The sequence below is a fragment of the Vidua macroura genome, chromosome 1 (genome assembly GCF_024509145.1).
Source record: "Vidua macroura isolate BioBank_ID:100142 chromosome 1, ASM2450914v1, whole genome shotgun sequence".
Taxonomy (NCBI): domain Eukaryota; kingdom Metazoa; phylum Chordata; class Aves; order Passeriformes; family Viduidae; genus Vidua; species Vidua macroura.
In genome coordinates this window covers 23,471,879-23,490,744 of record NC_071571.1, presented here as the reverse complement: position 1 = coordinate 23,490,744, position 18,866 = coordinate 23,471,879, and the positions used below count along the sequence as shown (strand labels likewise).

Below are 18,866 nucleotides of genomic sequence, written 5' to 3'. Positions count from 1 at the left end.
ACAATTTTTAACAGGGAATCACTGGGAAATACAGTATAAAGAAAGTTTTATTTTTTACATTAAAAAATACATATTTTAAACTATATTCTTTACAAAAGGACTGTTGGAAGATACTGCCAGCAGTATCTATATTCTTCTTCTCTGCTTTACAACTGGTTTGGCTGAGCTGCTCTCTGGTTTTTCCACAGACGTTGAAACAGAATCTGCTACCTAAATTGGAGGGGACAAAAAATTAGTAACCTGTAACCGTTACTTTTTTATGCTCATTTTAGAGTAAGGCCACATCTCCAAGATTTGGGTATTGGGAGGGATTTATTACTATCATCACACTTGTATTGAATTTTCCTGCTGACTAGAGGAAGAAAGTAGCACCAAAGGCAGCATTAAACACAAAAGAGGTGAAACTTAGAAGATTCAGCCCTACCATTTGTGTATTTAACTACACAAATTGATTTCAGATAGTCAGTGATACAGTATTACATATGTCATCTCCCTTCTTCCTAACAGGTGTTTTTAAGCAAGGTTTAATGTGCTTTATAAAATCACATATTTCAGGAAACAAAGGAAAAGCAGAAACATGTATTTTGACTTGTATTTTAGAAAGGTATTTAATATAAAGAGTGCTTATTTATAAGATATGTGCTTTCAAATCAATCTAGTTAGTCAAGGGAGCTTTTTCATATCTTAATGTAAATGAAATGTTCTATCAGAAATGTTTGACCTGCTAATTGATTAATATCCTCCATAAAAGGATATATAGATTAACACATGCTTCTCAGCATGGAATTAGTGATTCTGTACTGCTTTTAATGGCATAAGAAATGTTGGAGCAAAATTACATTGAACTCTGACTTCCATTATTTTCCTTTCAGAAACCAGATACAAGTAGCACACTGGAGTCAGCAGGACTACCTACAAAACTATCATGCCTTCACATGTGGAGAAAATAAAAGTAGTTTACTGAAAATCATGTAAGAACATGCACTGACATTTACATTTTCTCAAGTGTAGTGTAAGAGATCTGGAGTAGAATTGCCTGCAATATTCTAGATTGTGGAAAAGTTAAATAGTAAGAGCACTAGCTTTAAATGGCGGATAAACTGATAATGAGTAAATGCTGAATAAAGCTATCAGACAGTCACTATTTTTATAGATAACCAGCACCTATGTTTGAACTATCAGAACTTTAAGAACCCATACCTCTTTCAGTTTATTTCGAATTAATGTAGCTGAAGTATTCAAAGACTCATCATCCATATCCACTTTAGGTATTTCTGGTAGTTGTGGACCAATAACAACTTCAGTATTGTCCTCACTTGTTCCAATGAGGGAAAACTTGTTTCCTTCTTCTCTCTTCCTCTTACGTTCTTGTAGGTGAGTTGTACGTGGCATAAACCTATCAATTCCATTGCAAGCTGGAACCATTCTTTGCTGCATTAAGGAAGCTGGTGGAGTGTACACTCCTGGATGTACACTTGGAGTTAAAGATGTGTTTTGACCAAAGTACCCAGAAATTTCAGTACAATTGTTATCATAGTGTGGAGATGTTAACAGGCTCTGATTCTGATTCCCAGATGGATATGCTGTGTTGTGGGATACCCCAGGAGAACTTGCAAAGCAGGATGGATCCCAGTTCATGGCTATACTTGATCCCGATGTACTCCATGAACAGTCATGCTCAGAGTTCTTTGAGGCTGTCTTCTTAGGGCCTTCTACTTTCTTTAACACAAAGCAATCTTTAAAACAACAACAAAGAAGCACCTTCATTATTTCATGTCATTATTAGTTCTAATAGCCAAGAACAAAACTTTTGATATAAATGCAGGAACAATACCAGTGATATTTGATTCCCAGCTACCTTTCTGTGATTATTTTCAAGCTTCAAATATAACAAATTCAACTTTCAAACCAGTTTTCCAGTCTAGTGCCTTTGCTGGTTTATAATAAAAACCCAGACGCTTTGATGTTAAAAATCAGTGGGTTTACTCCCTTTAGAAATCCTCACACAATGAATAACGATACCCAAGTATGTGAGCACAAGAAAGGAGAAGCTTGTGCTCAGCCATTTGCTCATTCCTCAGCTTGCCCAGCCTTCAGCACTGCCTGGGAACTCTGTGGTACAGGAGCCTTTGTAAACACAGTCCATTCTTAACATTCCCCCAGTGCAAAGATGTAGGCCAGAGAATTTTTTTTTAAGGTTCTGGTATAGTCCTATTCCTTCCAAAACTGTCCCTTTGGCATGCCTGAGGAGGCTGGAACAAGGGTGAAAGTGTGATCCCAAATTTCCTGCCAGTGCTTTAAATTTCTGGTAACATTTTGAAAGAAAAGTGAAGGAAATACTTCATTATTACAGGTTAATCATTTCATTATTTTAGTCATAATCAAAGCCAAAAAATTACTTTGAAAAGGATATAGTTCTCTACACACTGACAGATGTCTCCCTGTAAATATAGTTAAAATGTTTCTGTATTGGGTGTGCATGGCCCGATTTTTTGTAGCAGGGCGGCTACAGGGTTGGCTTTTGTGAGAAGCTGCCAGATTCTTTCACCATGTCCAGCAGAGCCAGTTCCTGGTGGCTCCGAAGATGGATGTGCCACTGGGCAAGGCCAGGCCGATTGGAAATGGTGGTGACACCTCTGTGGTAACAGATTTAAGAAGGAAAATAAACAAGTGGTTGCACAGTTGTAACTACGGCCAGAGAAGAGCAGAGCGAGAACGTGAGAAAAACAGCCCTGCAGACACCGAGGTCAGTGCAGGAGGGGCAGGAGGTGCTCCAGGCGCTGGAGCCGAGATTCCCCTCAGGCCGTGGTGCCGGCCATGGTGAGGCAGCTGTGCCCCTGCAGCCCATGGAGGGCCGTGGGGATGCAGGGATCCACCACAGCCCGTGGAGGAGCCCCAGGCCGGAGCACGTGGATGCCTGGGAGGAGGCTGTGATCCTGTGGGAGACCCGTGGAGAGGGGCCCTGCTCCCAGGCTGGAGCAGCCTGACCTTGAAGGGCTGCACCCCGTGGAGGAGTGACCCACACTGCAGCAGTCTGGGCAGGACTGTTCCCATGGGAGGGGGAGCTGCTGCTCATGAGACAAGCTCATGTTGGAGAGGTTCACAGAGAACTGCCTCCCGTGCCACCCCACGGTGCAGCAGGGGAACAACTCCTCTCCTTGAGCAGCAGGAGAAGCCATGGGTGATGAACTGACCATAACCCCCATTCCCTGTCCCCTTGCACTGCTGGGGTAGGGGGTAGACCTGAGAAGGCAGGAAGGTGTTTGTAAGGGCTTGTTTTACTTCTCATTATCCTGCTTTGATTTTGTTAGTAATAAATTCACTTTATGTCTCCAAGTAGACCTTGTTTTGCCTTGATGGTATTTGATAAGTGATCTCTCTCCTGATCCTTATCTCAACCCATGAACCATTTGTTAAATTTTCTCTCCTCTGTCCAGTTTGTGGAGGGCAGTAAGTGAGCAGCTTTGGTGGGTGCCTGGCATATGGCCACTGTCAACACACTATAACACCTTTAAAAGAGGTAGGTAAAAAGTGTTTTCTTTAACAGGCACTTTAGCTAAAATCCCACCCAGTCCTGAAGAACATTAAAATTTTACAGGAAATTTAGTCAGGATTCTATAGAAAATTTAATCACGAACCTCTTTGATTTGTTGCTTTTGCTATATACTTTCTTCTGTCCTGTAACTTCTCTCTAGTTTCTTGGACTGTTTCAAATTCTGGAGCATAGCACACATGCAGCAAACTACCAAAGAAACTTCGTTCATCCATTTTTTTCTTTGCCACCCTGAAGGGAATTAAAGTCTATCAACAAAACTGAGGATTTTACTTAACACATTGCAAGTATAGAAGGTGTAAATGATTAAGACAGCAAGAGGCAGATATTGCCCTGTCCAATACCTTGCACACTGCAGTTTTTTGAATTTTACAAGGTACACTTCAGTAAACTGCTCTGCTGGATATTCATCTAGAGCATGGTATTCCTCAATGGCACCATATAATGCAAATTGTTCAACTAACTCCTTCATAACACCTAATGCAGGAACTCCTTGTATAAGTAAATAGCGAGATTCCAAGTTGATAGTGTAAACCTGAAAAAAACAAAAACAAAGACTATTCAAAACCATTCCCATTCTTGCTTTATTGGAAAAGGCATGCATTTTCTCCATGTTCTCTGTTTTCCTCCAAATCCTCTCAGGATGCTGAAAACCCCTATGTACTCTGTTTTGCAGGGCAGTAAGTGCATGGTTATTTGGGACCTCTTCATCACTGAGTAAGAGCTGAACTCATGCCTCTCATGCATAGTAAAATACCAATGAGACTTGACTTTTCTGCACAGAGTACTACTGCCAGTTCCTGAGTAAAACCTCTTACATCTCTGGCCAACTTCCATGCAAGATGTACTAATAACCAGTTCATAGGAGTTACTGTCAAAATACAGAAAAAAACACTGAAAAATAGGTCTTCTTCATAGGCAAAGAAGTCGTGCAAGTGAGGAAAACTGCTTTTTTCCACACAGGGAGTTAAAAAACAATTACCACAATTCCCTGGGGCAAATCCTGTGTGTGCAGAGCTGTCTACTTCCCATGGTGATCCAACGGCGTACATTTTTAAGACACACAGATAAAATCTGGATGCTGAGAGAAAGAAGGTCTTCTCCAAGCAGGTTAAAAACCAAACCAACCATTCTCTTCTGCTTTGTGACTGTCACATAACAGACTCTAAGCAAAGCTTTTTGATGGCTCACTATGTACAAGAGCAGCTAGGTAGCTCATCCCTGAGATCAAAGGAAATTTATTCTGGGTTTGTTAAAAAAAAAACAAAAATCCAAACCACAAATGTTTAGACTGCATAAGTTATACATATTTCTTTAAAAAAAAAACATATTCTGGACAAAGTGGGAACTGCTTGGGAAATCAACTCTGAAACTTCCGCTATAAAAGTCTCGGCAGGCAGGTCACAGAAGTTTTCTTGTAGCAGCAGCACACTCCCACCTACATTATTTTGGGAACAAGGGATTGAAGGAACCTGATGCTTTCACTATGTGACTGGTTTTTTTGGGAAGGTTCATCCTTCTACCTCTTTCTTGTCCAGGAATAAAAGATTCCAATAAGGTTTTTTCCACACTTGGGACATCCATACTGTTTCTCCTGCAGTGCCCATCCATCTGCTGGATGCCTGTGCTGGCCAGAGCTCTGTGGATGCACAAGGCTCTCTGTCCTCTGCCCCACTGTGTACACTTGGAATAAAAGAACTTAATAGTTTTATAGCTTTGAGACTTCATGAATTATGGAGGGTTTGAAATTTTACAAGAAGGTGGCAATAGTGAAAGAGATGTCCCTTATGTGTGTGGGCACGCAGTAGCCATTATTCCAGCACTGGTGAGACCACACCTCGAATCCTGGGTTCAGCTCAGGGCCTCTCTCTCCACGACACTGAGGTGGAGCGGGCCAGAGAAGGGCAGCGGAGCTGGTGAAGCGTCACAGGTCTGATGAGGAGCAGCTCAGCGAGCTGGGGGGGGGGCTCAGGTTGGAAAAAAGATGGTTCGGGGGGTCCTCATCGCTCTCTACAACTCCTGACAAGAGGCTGGAAACAGATGGGGGTTGGACTTCATGATCTTAAAGGTCTTCTCCAACCTTAGCGCTTCCTTTCTCACGCCAACCCTTTAAGGTGCCGCTACAGCTCGCTGTACACTGAGCGCACACAGAGAGACCCAAAACTCCCAGTTCTGCTGCGGTAACGAGAAGCTCCGGCCGCGCAGCAGGCGAGGCCCAGGGCCTCCCTCTCTCCCTTCCGGGGAGCCGCGGGACTCCAGCGCAGGCCCGGCCGCCCCCCAGCCCCTCACCCGAAGCGGCTCCGCCCGACACCGCCCCTCCCCAGCACCTTCACGGCGCGCGGCCGCCACCCCTCGCGGTACTTGGCGCGCGACTCGCAGGCTCCCAGCTGCGCGTGGTGCCGGCACGGAGCGCCCGGGCCACCGCTGCTGCCGGCCGCCATCTTCCCACCGCCCCCCGCGGCGCGCAGCCCCCATTGCCTCCCCCCCGTGCGGCGGGGAGGAGGAGCCGCGGTCCGCAGCGAAGGAGCCAATCAGAGGCGGGCAGCGAGGAAATGCCGCGCCCGCATTGGCCGGCAGTGGGCTGTACCACTGCCCCGAGGGTGGCAGGGAGCATTACCCCCCGCGCCCGCCCGGGGTAGGAGGGCCCGTGCCCGGGCGGAGCGGGCGCGCAGGGCCGGCCGGTCGCAGCGGCCATGTGGGGCTGTGGCGACCCCGGTGGAGCCGCCGCCGCCGCCACCGTCGTCCTGAGCGGGACCCGCGACTGCTTCCTGCACCTGCCGCCCGCGCTGGCCTCGCTCCTCCGCCTGCAGCAGGTACCGGGGCGGTGCCGCTCGGGGCCCGCGCGCAGGGAGGATTACGTGAGCGCGCCCCCGCATCCTGTTACTGTGGCTATACAGAGCCCTCCCTCACGACTCAGCCCTCCCCGCAGCCGGGACCCCTCACAGGGAGACATCGGGGAACCCCTCCTTCCCTCGCCTCCTGCGTGGCCCAGTATCGTCATCCATTCCTAATAAAACCCGGGAATTTTTCTTCCTCAATGTGGTCTGGCACTGTGGGCATCTGCATCTCTATCATCACTCCCCATTTCATACCAGTTTTCCCCGTAACCTGCTAGCATTAAGCGAATAATGTGTAAATGATTAATTCAGGTAGAAGAAGAGGTGACAAATCCACGCAGAATCCTCATTCTCGGTGTACACAAATAAAATATGTTATTATAGAAAGGCACTCCCGTCATGCAGAGCCCCGCTGAAGATGCGGGTTCAGCTGTAGGGAATGTACCTTACACTATAAATAACATTTCACACGTGGAAACGGGAGGAGAGGCACTGTGTGCCTCTTGTGCCATGAACGCAGGACTGAGTGCCAGCCGAACAGGGTGGAAAATGGCAGGAATGAGCCGAGAAGGATGCGAGCAAAGATCAGGAGTGCTGGGACAGCCCCCTGGCCCGAGCAGGCCTCCCTCGGCCTGGGTAACCTGTTCTCAAGGCCAAAAATGACATTTCACAATAGGAAAACAACATAGGCGTGTAAAAACCTGCTCGTTCCCCTTTGGGTTAGTAGAAGGAAGTTGGTGGAATTGGAAGGAATGCAGTAGTAAATGTGAGCTTCATTTCAGCTGCAGTTTATGAGTGTTTAACAGATCTGCTGTCAAGAGAGAGGAGAAAGGAGTGCAGTTGCTTTGAAGTCTTGTAGTGTCATTCTGTACACTGTTTGTTAAGGTGGACTCCTGCTTTTGTCCTGAGCTGCTAAATGAAAAGACAGAATCTCAGAAAACTTGATAGAAATAGCGTCTTAAATACATCTCATGAATAAAAATGTTAAAAGGGGATAAATGGAATCAAAAGCTGAATCTAATTAAAGATGATATTAGATAAGATCTTCAGTTTGACATCAAAATACCTGGGCCGTTCTGAAACAGATTGATAAAATCATTGTGGTCTAGTTAATGTGATTTTTGGCTTATTCTAAATATGTCACGGAAGCACTCTTGGAGACCATGTAAATGTTATAATTTTTGTGAAATCAAAAGTCTACGTTGATTTATTTTCCTCATCTGGGAAATGCAAATGTGCAGTTACACATTTCTGTAAAATATTTTTGATACCCCATCATGCAGAAGAAAGAAAAAAAGAATGAATTTTCTTACTTAAAAATAGTCCATAAAAATAGAAAGCTGTTTAAGAATTGAAACCAGCACTCACTTCTTTGTTTGAGTTGTGCAAACAAGGTGTAAAATCCAGATAATAACTTTAATTCCTTTGATCTCTCTAATCAAATATGGTTTAGGTTGTGTAATAGTCATCTCACTTAGCTGGTTTTATATCAGTTTATTTTCTTTCTTTGAAACTCGCAGGGCCAAGCTGTGAAAGTGTCCTGTGGTCATCAGCCGGTATTTTTGAGCTGGATGGAAACGAGGCATCGAGGTCACCAGGGTGAAAATGTTGCAGAGATTAACAGACATTTGGCAGAGAAACTTGGCATCACAGATGGAGAACAGGTTTGAAATGCTACCTTTGTTTTCTATTTAAATAAAGAGTATATTGGAAGTTAAGTGAAAAGCTAATACTACATAAGTTAGCTGTGACCTTATTTTATGTATTTAGACAGTTTCTTCATTTACATCTGCTCATGAGAAAAGTTAACTATCATGAAACGTCTGGAACATGAAAAGATTTGCTCATTAAACCATTAACAATTGCCTAAACAATGGTAGGATAGGCTTCTGGGTAGGTCTTTGCAGGGCTGGAACAACTATCTTCAGTGACAGTAATTTTAAGAAAATATACTTTTAAGCAATTGAAAAATTTGGAATGGGAATATTTTATTTGGAGTTCCTGTTGTTTTAAAGTAGCTACTGACTTTCTGCATATTCTTGCATAACTTACTTGGGGTTTAAATTTTCATCCCTTTTTTCACCCCTTCACCATATGTCCCTTTCTCTTTGAATATTTATAGTCACCTCTTATGAATATATATCTATTTGTCTGTCTATCTACTTCTTGTACATTCACCTCTTACTCTTGAACATTGTTAAACTTCTCATAAATGACTCATTGAGCAGAAGTTAGAGATGCTCGGGAGGCAGATGAACTTTTCTCACAGGGGACCACTAAAATCTCAAAATAAAAGGATTTTTTTTCCTATTAATAGGTAGACATTTAAACGAACAAGAATAAAAAAGTACTGCTTTACACAGTGTCATTGTATAGTATATTCATATTTGCCTATTTTCTTATATACAAAATTTTCTTCAACATCATAGAAGACATCAAAGAGTGTGACTCAGAGCAGTGCATTATCTTATTTTGTTTACTTTTTAAACATATTTTCTCTAGAAATTATGTGTCTGTCTGTAGAAATTTCCAGTTGAGTAGTTGAGCAGCCAGGCATCTACCCATTTTAGTTCTAGCAACTAATAGCCTTCAACAGGAAAACATTGACAAAGGAAACCTAAGAAAACCTCACCCAGGTGTTGTTGGGAATAATCATCTGTAGAGTTGAATAAATAAATGATTAATTAGTTTCACCGACATTTTGGATTCAGGAGTTACATGTTTGCTATACGATCTTCTTTTTGCTGTGCTGGGGAAAAGATATTCCTCTCAACTATTGCTTCAAACTAAGGACATAGAGGATTTCAAAACTGATTGTTACTTTTGTAAAAGGTGACCTAATGTAATTCTCTCAGAGTTTTACCTCAGGAAAAAAAATAGTGATGCTTCTTTGAAAATTAATTGCAAGATGTTGTTTGCAAATTGTTTGGTTGTTTTTTTTTTTTTTTTTGGCAAATACTGACTTTTGAAGTCTGTATTTAATGCATTCTGAAAGACCTAAGCCACAACAGCTTTTACCATTCCTCCTGATTGACAGAATATTAAAACTGTTCTGTGGAGGTGGAGCTGCTTCCTATGAAGTCATTAATTAAGGAGCTGGGCTTGTTTTTCTATTGTACTTTTTTCCTTATTTTTCAGCTGGTTCTAAATTTATGCCCAAGTGAATTAATTTTTCAACTTTCTAAAATCCTGGGGATTTAAAAATATAGATTAAGAAATGGAAAGGTGGTTATGTGATCAAGGTGTATTAAAAATGGATTATTTATTATCACCTGGTAAACTCCTGATGCTTTTGATATTCACTGCTTAATTGACATCCCCGAGCCTAATAGGATCCATTTCCCATCCATTGATCATTCATCTGCTGATGAATTACCTAGTGTCATTAGGTGTGTGTTCCAAGTAGTGAAAACATATAATGAAGGAGATGTCAGTTTTCTAGTTGAAATAGAGACGGAGCTTTTATATAACAAATAAGGAGTTAAATATTTTGGTGTTACTTTTGCCAGGTTTTTCTTGAGCCCTGTTCCCATGTGTCCTCCTGTCAGCAAGTAGAAGTGGAACCACTCACAGCAGATGATTGGGAAATTCTGGTAATAAAACCCCTTCCATTGTTCATGTTCTTGTCTTTCAGATGACAGAGATTTTGACTCAAGCAGTTTTTTGCACAATGCCCTATTCCTTTCAGCCTCTAAGAAAATGTTAAATGTGGTCGAGTTTAGTTGTATTTTATATTTCAAATGGTGTATTAGAAAGAGACATACTTTTTTTTTCTTCAAACAAATGTTAAAAAGGTATGCAGTATTTAATTTATAATGGTATCACATTTCCCCAGGAACTGCATGCTTCCTCCCTTGAAAGACATCTTCTTGACCAGATTCGAGTGGTGTTTCCAAGAGCCATCTTTCCTGTCTGGGTTGAGCAGCACACCCATGTTTACATCAGAATCGGTAAGCAGCGCTCAACGCTCTCGGGGCATCTCCAGTAAGCTGCTTTGCAGGGGTAGATGCATTCATTGGCATCTTTTGCTCATACTTAGGTACACTTGTGCCAGCAGCCCCATATGGGAGATTAGAGCCATGCACAGAGCTTCTGATATGTCCCAAAACACATGGACCTGAGGAGAATATCACCAGCACACCTGCCACAGAAAGTGACATCTTGCTCAAAAATTTTGTGAAAAATAACATGGAACAAAAAGAAACATTAAAGGATCCTTTTGCCAAACAACCTTACTTAAAGCCTGGAGTCCTTGAACAGAGTAAGACTGATGCAAAAATGACGTTTGGCTCAAATGTTCTCCCAAATATATGGAATTTCATAGGGAATATTTTCTCTAATACATCTGAGCAGAAACAAAAGACTTCGTGTGATAACGATGAAACGATCACCTTCAAAGACAAGCTGCTGAACTTAATTCACATGGATTCCATTTTTAGAGTATGTCAGTCCCAGCCTCCCAGTGTACAGAATGTATCCACCACTCATGAATTTCTGAAACACAATGCTGTTCACGTTTTTCCATGGAATTTAGAATATATTGATTTGGATCCAAATCCTGTAGTATCTTACGGGAAAATTAACAAGCTGCTTTCCCCAAGACAGCGCCATCAAGAAGAAAAACAAGGTCTGCCACTTGAAAAGCAAAATCATTTGACTAGTACACAAGACAAAAACCCTTCTGTTTCTAATAGTGGTCAAGCATCCAGTGAGGGATCTGTTGTTCAAATTGTTTGGAATGGATTTGAAGACCTAAAGAGTGTCATAGAGTATGGCCACGATGGAGGAGCCCTGCATGTTGGAAGAGTTTGGGTCAGTTTGAGCACACCATGTTTTTGGCTTTTTATTTTATAATATTTTCTATTGGATAGTAATGAACTGGCTACTCAATGTGTGGTTTTGGGCTGTAGACTTTGTGTTAATCTCTTGAGTTTACTAGAAACAAATGCTTTTGCTAGAGCTATGCTTTGTACTCATTCTGGACTATATGACCGTCATTCTTCAAGATGTACAGTGTACTCTGGATTTCTGCACACTTAGCATATTTACACCAAATGAGGAAAATGTTTCAGTGTTTTTGAAGGGAATATATGCTTTCTTCACAATCTGTGGGTAGCCATTATATTAACGAGAAAGTGAAAGTACCTATTTACATACATTCAATAGTGCATTATAAGACTCTTCATCAGTTAACCCTTTGAAACGTGCCTTGACCTAGGGGGTCATCAAATTGTAAAGTAATGGGATGGCGTATCCTAATGCTGCATAATGTTTGTGAGTCCTTTTATACAGTCTTTAAAATACATCTTGAAGATTAATATCCAATAACCAGCTTGTTTAATTTAAACTGTTCTAGTTTTCATATGCCATTTTGCCAGGTGGCACAAGTCTGAGTATGGAGATACTGATGTTTCAGCTAGTTCTGATAGAACTAATGCCTGATTATGTTCTTTCTTTCCTGGAAGCACATGTAGGATCAACAAAACCAAAATGTGCTCCAAATCAACATTTGACTATTTTGACATCATACAATTCTCACCATTCACTCATTGCTGTGTTAAGAATGAGAACAAGAGCCTGCAGTGGTCTTTGCCATGAAATCTTCTGACAGACGTAACAATTTTCCAAATGCCAGCAATCATAAAGTCTCTCACAGTTAAGAAATATTTATGACGTTTTCAGATTTGTGTAAGTTTTAAAGTAACACAGATTAAAAAGGAGTTTCCTTAAAAGGGCAAATTGACTAGTATGATTTAGGGAGAATGCATTTTCTGTCTCTCTGCTGCAGGTGTGCTTAGTTTTGGTCTCTGTAATGGTCTATGTATATTTACCTACCCATGTAAAATTAATTTTAATCAGCAAATGAAATTAAATTGTTGCTTTTCTCCTATACTAAGAGCATTCTTGCAATGTTCTAAGAATTTCTTCTACTTCTTTTTTGAGCTTTTGAATTTATTAAGATAGTAGAAGGTCAGATGTACTGAGCACTTTCACAAATAGGATAAAAGGTAACTAGAAGTGTGCATGTAAGAGTAAGATTTGGATATCACTGTCAATGTTACAAATTCCTTCTTAATTCTCTTGAGGTTCCATTAGTGATGAAGAAATTGATGTAGTATTATATATGCAATGTTCTAACTAATTTACTTTCTAATGCTTCTTTTTTTTGCTTTTATTTTAAATATTTCAGATTGCAGATGGTCTGAGAAAAAAACTACATATCGAAATACATTCAACAGTCCGAATTAAGTCAGTTGAATCTATTCCTAAAATTCCTGTATCTCTTACACTGCAACCCAAACAGAACTTAGTGAGTTGATATTACTGGTCACATACTTGTTCATGTATTGGGAAACTGATAATGTTGCTCTGGTCAAACTGGGGGCAGAGGGGGGCTGGAAGGAGGGCATTGAGTTTATTTGTCTTAATTTGTTAGATGATGATCTGGAAATTGTCTACAGAAATAGTTCCAAAGGATTTTTTGGGTATAATTTCTTGGTTTTTCTTCCGACTATGTAAATTTAAGTTAATAGGTTGCTATGATCTACTTAAACAGACCTTATCTAGTATTTGTATTTTGATTCATGTACTGTAAACATCAAGCCATTAAATTTTGGGTAAATTTGCTCCTGGTGGATAACTCCAGATAGTGACACTGCTAATTGTAACAATTTTCTATTTAAAGGAACTGGTAGATATCACAGAGGATGGAGAAAATTTACCTTCTGAATTTTAACTTGTTATTTTCCTGAAGTTATTAAAGGATGTAGCACTTTCAACTCATATTACATTTAAAATTATAGGGTTTTCCGTTATTCTCAGATTTTGAGAATTTCTGATGTCTTTCTTATTAAAAAGGATGTTGACATGAAGGAGACATGGCACTTGTCAGGAAAATACACATTTTTTGTTAAGTTAGGTCTCAAGTATAAAAGATCACTTTCAAAATAGCAACAATAATCTATAATAGTTTTGCATCAGATTTGCATTTGAAGTACGTTAATATAGGTTCAAACCTAGCAAATATTAAGTGTATGGGTTTAAGCCTATAAAAGAAACACAAAAGAAAAACAGTCATAGAGTTAAAGAGTAAACATCCAGTTTAACCCTTCCAGGAGAAGACATGCCTAAATTTTTCCAACACTGCAATGCCCAGGCAATTGTAGTGAAAGTATCATAATTTGTGTGTGCTGCTTAGTCTTTTGCTTTCTTTTTTGTTTTCCTCGTGGTTAATACTTAATTTTTAAGTTACATCATTGAATCCCTCTGTTTTCCTGTAAGGGAGACATATTCTGAGTGAGCATCTGTGACAGTAGGAACATACTTAATACCAGTTCTCACAGTCCATCTGATGTATCTCTGGAAATATGTATTTCTTCATAACCTGTGTGACACTGGCCTGATTATTTCCCATGTTAGCTTCCCCTCAAAGCTTTAAATGCAGCACTTGCTGTCATAGCAAGGCTTAGGCAGGTTTGTTCTTCATCCCCAATATTTTAACTTGGTTTCTTACCTACAGAAGAACTGCATTATTTTTTTTTATTGGAGATAAAAGGTTTATTATTATGATCCTTGTGGATCCCTTCCAACTCAGAAAATTCTGTGATAGTCTGGCATTAATGTGCTAAAATTGTAACAAAGAAATAGTTATGTGTGCTCTTGTATATTTTAAAGACAGATTTCTCCTTTTCCTTTCTAATTCAGTTAAAGGGTTTTTTTAGTTCTTGGAAAAAAAAAACAGACAAATGCAGAAAGAATTGTTACAGTAACTTTCATTGATTCCCCCTTTTCTACATGGGATTTATGCATATGTGATTAAGAACTTAGCCAAGAGATACGGGATCTGGACTCAATTTCTTTTCTTATTCCAGTTATCTAGGTGATATGGGATAAGTTGTTTGGTCTCTGCCTGCCTGTTGAAAGTTGTTGGTGATGCCCCGAACTGGATAAGCCTGGGGTTCTTTTTATAGGGAATGGGTATACAAGAAAGAGAGGAGTGTAGTGAGCACCTGAGATAAGTCTCAGGTTAATATCAATGCATATCTTCAAACCCAGGGTCTGAGCAGTGCCCTTGGATCTGGGAAGGCAGATAAGTAAAACAAAAATAGAAGCTTTTTGTTGCCCTCATATCAGTGTTCTGAGGGAAAAAAAAAATTTTAGAGGTGGTCTGATACTCAGCTGTGGCCATAGCAGGGGCTGCACAGATATTTTCCCTAGAGCTGTTGATAGAAATGGTGTTTGTTGGCAAAATGCTGTTTTCTAAATGAATAAAATTCTTATATCTTTTTCCATCTCTCTGCTGCCATAAGAGAAACAAATGCCTATGCATCGGAAGAAAACATTTTTACTTATGAACACCTGGTTTTGTTTTATTTACTTTCTTCCTTTTTCCTGTTTAGCATAAAGATATACACGAAGATGATGTTAAGTGTGCATTCAGTTCTTGGCTGCAGGATTCCACTACTGATGATCACCCATGGATAATGACAAGCCCAGACTGTGTACATCTGTCTGTTAAAGAAGGCAAGGATAATACTGTCCTGTCTACTATGGAATTTACTTAGCCAGTATGCCAGTTAATTTCAATATACACCTTTTAACATAACTGATACCTCTTCACACTGAAAGTGTAAACTTGAGTTACCCCTTAATAATGATTAACCTTTTTTAGTCTTTCATTTTGGATTATACTGTAGCAATATTCTAATCTGTCTTATCTAGTGAGGAACAAAAGCTGAATTTATTTGGAGTTTTAATAGTTGTTCATTGTGTTTTTACAGGAATGGAGGAGTTTGTCCTTAGTGCAGCGCATCCTGTGCATATTGAAGAAAATAAGTCTGAGAATATTTTCATACTAAGTCCCAGTTTGCTGCAAAAGACAAATATACAAGTAAATATCACATAGTATCAGGTATCAAGTAATTTAAATTGTTATACTTGTTTAAAATATATTGCATTTTGTATGTAATATATTTCAGTTTCCCTTTTAAAGTAAATTATGTCAGTCTATTCATACAGTTATATCTGCATCCTTTGTGTCATTTTGTAGCTTGAGGACCTGCTGAAATTCCAGGCATGCCATGCTTGTCACTGAGTGTCATAGAGTTTGCACATCAAACTCTCTGAAAAATCAGTTAGAAGAGAGGAGAGTCAGTACTGTCCAAGTTTGAACATCCTTACACTTATTTGTATATGTACCATCCTTATATTTAGTTGTTCTGTCCCTTGGTAGCTACCTACCACACTCACCCTGCCTTTTCTCTGATATATTTTGTGTGCCTTCTGTTTTTTCAATATTTCATTTCTCAGGAGAATAAACATTTCTATTTAATATGAGAATTACTGCTTCCATTAGTAATTCCAGTTGATCCACTGCCCATTACTTCAGATTTATGGTTATAGGAGTGCGATAATGTTTTCTTCATTTTTAAACATACAGTGAATTTTAGTGGAGAATTAAAGGTGTTTTTTGGCTGTTTAGAATAGAACTTACCTGCAAAATTTAGAATTGCTGTTAAAAAAATAATAAAATGAGCTTTCTTTTACTAGTACTAAAGTATAAGGCTTCTAGAAATTGTTCAGGTGACTGGAACGAAGATGAAAGAGCAAAATGCCTTTCTTAATAGCTGTGTCAACATTTCCTACTAACCTGTTCTTACCTGTGAACCTCTGCAACCCTAGTTTGCCTGCCCAGCTTTCCATACTAGCTCCCTAGTGAACAAGATGGAAAAATTCATGCCAGGTGTTTTGTCAAGTTTCTTTTCACCCAGTCAGATTCCTGATCAGTTTCACTGTTCTGTCTCATGAGCTCTCCTGCCAGAAGGACAGGGGGAGAGCTACAGGTAGGGGAAGAGACAGTGGGCTGCACAGTCTGTTATAAACAGCACTTGGCCCAAAATCTAATCTTACATTATTAAATTACTGTCAATGCTAGATTGTATTTTGAAAGTAGTTGTATCTCTTCCATTTCACCAATGCACCTTTCTTTCAAGCACAGCAAAGCATTCATGCAGTGTTCCTTTGCACAAGTCCAGAAATGGCTGATCACTCCATAGCCTCCTTCTGTAGTTATATTTCAGTTGAAGTCCTAACTCTCCTTTGTTGTAGGTTCTTTTACATCCTCTAAGTAGAAAAGCTGATGATGACAACCAGTCACCTATGCCTGACAGAGACCAGAACCTTCCATACCACAAACTAAGCGATTTAGGGTGAGATATTTTCATAGAAAAAAACATGGGAGGGAGGGAATGGGAATGAGAATTAGAGAAAAATAACATTGGTGGAAATGCAGCCTTTTGGAAACTATGCCAGATCTAAGCAAAACTGTGCATCTTTTGGCTTGTGTGAAGTTCAGACTTTATGCAGATGGTTAATTTTGTCCTTGAATGGTCTTACTGCAGTGAATAGAAAACTTCATGTGTCTGAAGGTAGTCACATACTGAAAATTTTGGCATGTCTGCCAGTAGGATGGAAGATCTCAAAACTGAGGCTGCCTCCGCATGGAAACTCAGAACTGAGCTTTAGAAGAAATACTGATGTTCAGCAGTTTTCGCTGTTCTAAGTAGTAGGAACAGACTTCATAGCAGCAAGGGACAGTGGGGTGGTTTTAGCTGGGGTGTTCAAATAAAATTTAGAAGTTGCAGTCTGCCAATGCATGTCCCCCAGTAACTTCCACCTGTTTACTTGTTCAACTACATATAATAGTAAGCATCTCAAAGAACTGTAGTTCCTAAAAGTTTTGTCACAATCATCAGCTGAGGAGAGAAATGCAGAGTGATGTGGTCATAAGTACAAGAGAAAACAGCAGTACTGTGTAGCAAATGTGAAGGGATGGAGCAGAGGAGACGTGAGAGGCTTGGAGTGTTGTGATAGTGTGCTGTTAGTGCTGGGAAAGGCAACTGAGAATACAGTCTGTCAGCATTCTAACTCCCCCATGGTGCAAGCTTTTACTGCCTACAGAGTGTGCACTGATGCTACCTAGGCCATTTAATGTTTCCTTTCCCCTACAGAGGAGTGGACAAATTAGGAACATCTTTATTTGAACACATAAGCCACAGTCTTCTGGGGCGTCCTTTATCTCAAAAGCTGGCTGCTAATGCTGTGGGATTGCGAAGTGGAGGGGTGCTTCTCACAGGAGGAAAGGTACTCACTTCTGCTTTCACCTGCAAACCCTTGCACATGGTTACAAACTGGTTGACATTAGTTTTCTTTGATACTATGCACATTCCGAAGAATAAAGAACAAGCTGAAAAAAGAGCAGTTAACTGAACAGAGATAATTCAGTAAAACATTATCTCACACACATATGCGTCTCTGTATATATATTTGTATGTATACATACACACATATGTTTTGAAGATTGCTACCAATGAAATTTCAATAGGTAATTAATCTACTTTATATTATGATAAGCATCTCTTGTCCTTTAAGTACTGAAAGAAAATAAGCATATATTTTCTCTTGTGTTCTCACATAAAATGGCACTGGATTTGATACTATTACTTTGCTGTTGCTTCTTACAATGATCCATTTAATACCATATGTCACTGAACCTAGCAGATGTCCTAACACTGAACTCTGGAATCAGAACACTGTACTGGATGTATCCACTCTGAATTTCTTTGTTTCACTTAGGGCTCTACCAAGTGATACAGAGACAGAATAGATATATACTTTTACTGAGGAATAAACCCAGTGTGTGTACAGCTTCCCCAGCTTGTTGACTGGTGTATACTGTGACAAAAACACAGAAACATATTGGCTCTGTCAATTTACTTTAGCTCACATTTATTTTTTTAGGGAAGTGGAAAGTCAACATTAGCAAAGGCCATCTGCAAAGAAGCTTCCACTAGGCTGGATGCTCATGTAGAAGTAATTGATTGTAAAGCTTTAAGAGGTATGACGATAGTTTCTTTTAATCTTGAATGTTTGCTGTACAGTAGAGGCACAGTTATGAAGTTACTGTATGTGGTCTGAATAATTTTTCTAGCATTTTTGCTGTTTTCGCAAGGATGTTTGATGCCCCACAATTAGTATCTTCAACAGTCTGATGACAATACAGCTACTGTAAGTTTATTTCACACTTCTATCAGTTTATGCCCCACATACCACCACCAGTTCAAACCATGCCTGCCATGCTAATTTCTAATTGTTACAAAATAGGAAGAAGTTGCAAAAATTGAACTGTGTGTTTTTTTAGCTGTGCTAGCTGAAACAAATGTTTTGTTAACAAACCATTTGTTAAAGAATACCTGTACTCAGTGAAAGGATAACACAGGCACCAAAGAAGGATCAAAGGACCGACTGAAACCTGATTTATGGTGGCATATTTACTAACCTGTTGTCTTTGGCAATAGGCATCTAACACTCGTGGTTAGAGATGATGAGATGACTCCTTAGGCTTTGTGAATTCAAAATAATTATTTTGCGCAAAGACGGAAGAGCACAAAGGAGGCATTTTTCTGCTTTTGCATTTC

General features: G+C 40.0%; 2 protein-coding genes across 8 annotated transcripts in view; one reads left to right on the top strand and one right to left on the bottom strand.

Annotated features, from left to right (window-relative positions):
• Positions 1–29: 29 nt before the first annotated feature.
• On the bottom strand, positions 30–6,546 carry RBM48 (RNA binding motif protein 48). 5 transcript variants are annotated; one of them, XM_053987680.1, is made up of 5 exons: positions 6,328–6,546; positions 3,898–4,088; positions 3,639–3,784; positions 1,201–1,736; positions 30–210 (listed from the first exon to the last, which is right to left on the bottom strand). In XM_053987680.1, the coding sequence occupies exons 1-5, from the start codon at positions 6,427–6,429 to the stop codon at positions 127–129; spliced, it is 1,059 nt and encodes a 352-aa protein (XP_053843655.1). In that variant the 5' UTR covers positions 6,430–6,546; the 3' UTR covers positions 30–126. The 5 variants fall into 5 exon arrangements, with proteins under 5 accessions (XP_053843655.1, XP_053843498.1, XP_053843571.1 ...); XM_053987523.1 differs by lacking the exon at positions 6,328–6,546 and adding an exon at positions 5,843–6,084; XM_053987596.1 differs by lacking the exon at positions 6,328–6,546 and adding an exon at positions 5,881–6,008.
• PEX1 (peroxisomal biogenesis factor 1) overlaps positions 6,144–18,866 on the top strand; it is a 25,269-nt gene continuing 12,546 nt past the window's right edge. For all 3 annotated transcript variants that reach the window (XM_053987337.1, XM_053987256.1, XM_053987411.1), the window contains exons 1-11: positions 6,144–6,366; positions 7,911–8,054; positions 9,900–9,983; positions 10,226–10,340; positions 10,430–11,202; positions 12,581–12,700; positions 14,790–14,913; positions 15,171–15,280; positions 16,498–16,598; positions 17,400–17,532; positions 18,190–18,286. In XM_053987337.1, the coding sequence (XP_053843312.1) occupies positions 6,247–6,366; positions 7,911–8,054; positions 9,900–9,983; positions 10,226–10,340; positions 10,430–11,202; positions 12,581–12,700; positions 14,790–14,913; positions 15,171–15,280; positions 16,498–16,598; positions 17,400–17,532; positions 18,190–18,286 (1,921 nt within the window). In that variant the 5' untranslated portion in view covers positions 6,144–6,246. The remainder of the gene's footprint in view (positions 6,367–7,910; positions 8,055–9,899; positions 9,984–10,225; positions 10,341–10,429; positions 11,203–12,580; positions 12,701–14,789; positions 14,914–15,170; positions 15,281–16,497; positions 16,599–17,399; positions 17,533–18,189; positions 18,287–18,866) is intronic.